The 2267-nt window shown below is 55.8% G+C and overlaps 1 protein-coding gene across 1 annotated transcript in view; it reads left to right on the top strand.

Annotated features, from left to right (window-relative positions):
* Window positions 1-1327: 1327 nt before the first annotated feature.
* VDBG_06508 (predicted protein) overlaps window positions 1328-2267 on the top strand; it is a gene marked incomplete at both ends in the record, with an annotated part of 4092 nt that continues 3152 nt past the window's right edge. The window contains one exon of the mRNA XM_003002900.1: window positions 1328-2251. Within this exon, the coding sequence (XP_003002946.1) occupies window positions 1328-2251 (924 nt within the window). The remainder of the gene's footprint in view (window positions 2252-2267) is intronic.

Here is a 2267-nt window from a genome sequence, read left to right as displayed (position 1 = left end):
ATTCCTCCATGCCCAGTCACTATTACCTGTATTTACAGCATTGCGTTCGGAGAGCTGTGAAGACCAAGGCACTGGACGTCAGGTTGATGGGCGCGCCATCAGCTGAGGTGTGCTGCTGACAGTCCGGGCCGAGGCCGCAGCCCGCGCAATTGTGATACCGAACCTCGTTGTGTTGTAAAAAGAGCAAAATGGCAATATGTCTGGGTTGAAAAGATCCCTGGCATGGACTCAGGAGGATGAATTGATGTTAAGGTTGGGCAGGAAACGAAATGACGAGCCCAAGGCGCGCCTGCGCATGACAGCATTTATACCCTCTGACTTGATTCTCACGGCTCAAGAGTGGATGCCGAGCTTTCATACCATACCATCAAGGTTGCTAGTATAGCGATGAACATACCCATTTCCGACGTGCATTAGGCACCTCGTAACTACTTGCATGGGCGAAGCTGTCACGCCCCGAAACCCTCATTCCGTCAGATGACAGTATGAGACTGATGAGGGGACTTTGTCGTGAAAAACTTGACTGAAGAAAGGCCTCTTTCAAGTTTGCTGGTCTGATATGACGAACATCGAGATAGGTCGCGCCTCAAGTCAGAGCTGATGGAGGCAGAAAGAGTAAGCTTCCAAGAATTTCATCCGGTAATACCCTGGTAAGCTGAACGATACTCTTCTTTTGCGCCAAGTCCACCTGTCACAAGAGGATTTAAAGGAGTGCGGGATGTTGACTAACAAGCCACGTCCATCAAGGCGTTGAGGGTCGGAAGATCATGGAGTGTGGTGTTAAGCTTGGTAGGTGTCATCTCTGCCTTACGAGGGGCCGGAGATCTTCCGCTCCACCTGCCAAGGCCCGTAACCCCTCGCTAGAGGGAGAGAGCCAGGGTCCATCAAGCTAAGGTCTTGGGCTATTGGGCTTTTCCCGTCGACGGCCCCCAACCAACACAGCACAGCAATGAGGCACCCGCCTCAGCCGCACCACAGGAAGCAGGCGAGGCGCCCGACCTAGTGAAGCCATCATGTCGGTAAGGATGCCCTGCCGCCAGGCTTTCCGACCTGACAGGCGAGAACCTTAGCTGCCTCCTGAGAGATCCATTCCCCTTCCTACCTATTGTAACTCAATAGCAGTCCGACGAGCTGCCATGCCGACGACTTCGAGCGCAGGTCCACCAAGAAAGTGCTGAGCGACTTGGATGTTCTGGTAGGATCAGGATCCATGCATTACGTCGCGACTCATGCTGACGCGCGGGCTTCCCAGCACTGCGACCGCGTTTTACTTCCCGACATTTTCAATCGTGCCGGTGCGGCGGCTTGACGACATTTTCTGAGCAACATGTCCGGTCTCCCGTCAGGCTGGGAATCCGACTACAACGGGAGCCGCTGGTTCTATCGCTACAAACCCACGGGCCAGATCCAGTTTCACTTTCCCCAAGATGGCGACGAGTTTCCCGACTTTGTCGACGCCTACGCGCCCGCACCCGACCTGGCACCGGAGGAGAAGCTCGAGAGCCAGCAGCAGGTCAAACGGAAGACGGAGCCCCCCGAGAATAACGAAAAGGGACCCGGAAAGTCGTTGATGCGCGCGACGGCTGGACCATCGGGTGGAGGCTTAGTCTCTGGGACCAAGCCCTCTCGGGATGGTGCGGGGAAGCAACAACTGAGTCCTACCGATGATGACGACAACGGCGGCGAGTTCTACTACCAACCCGAGAGCTTCATGTTTCTTGGGCCTGGTGCGTACAGTGACGTGAGCCCGCTGGGCGAAGAAGATGACCGAGTGGACGCTGGTGCAAAACCTCCTGAGAAGGGGAAGCGCAATGAGGACGAAATTGCAAAGGTCAAGTCAGAGGACAGCCAACCATCCCGTTTGAGCTCCAAGGTATCACCCATACAAAGCGAATCTACCACACCGCTCGTGGTCCACAGCACCCCGTTTGCTGGCGATTTAACAGCGGCCAAGCCGAGCATTGAGACGACACCGCCTGCTGCTGTTGCCGAGCCTCTGTCGGCCGCATCACCAACAGTTCCGTTGCTAGATTCCCGCGAAATGCCGCATGAGCTACCCGCAAGCTCCCCATGGAGCCCAGTCGGGGTGGTGGCTGAAATGCCTACCGAACATACAGCACAGGCGCGTATTGAGACTCATCCCGACCCAGTGGAGATAGGGGACAGTGCTGTTCTCGCGCCCATAGAAACACACATGGATGTGGGGATTGCTGAACTTCCTGAACATACCACGCCCACCGACAGGAAGCCAGTGGATACAGCCCAGC

Source organism: Verticillium alfalfae, genomic scaffold, assembly GCF_000150825.1.
Source record: "Verticillium alfalfae VaMs.102 supercont1.8 genomic scaffold, whole genome shotgun sequence".
NCBI lineage: Eukaryota > Fungi > Ascomycota > Sordariomycetes > Glomerellales > Plectosphaerellaceae > Verticillium > Verticillium alfalfae.
The sequence above is the reverse complement of the archived record's forward strand: the minus strand, read 5'-3'. Positions and strand labels throughout refer to the sequence as shown.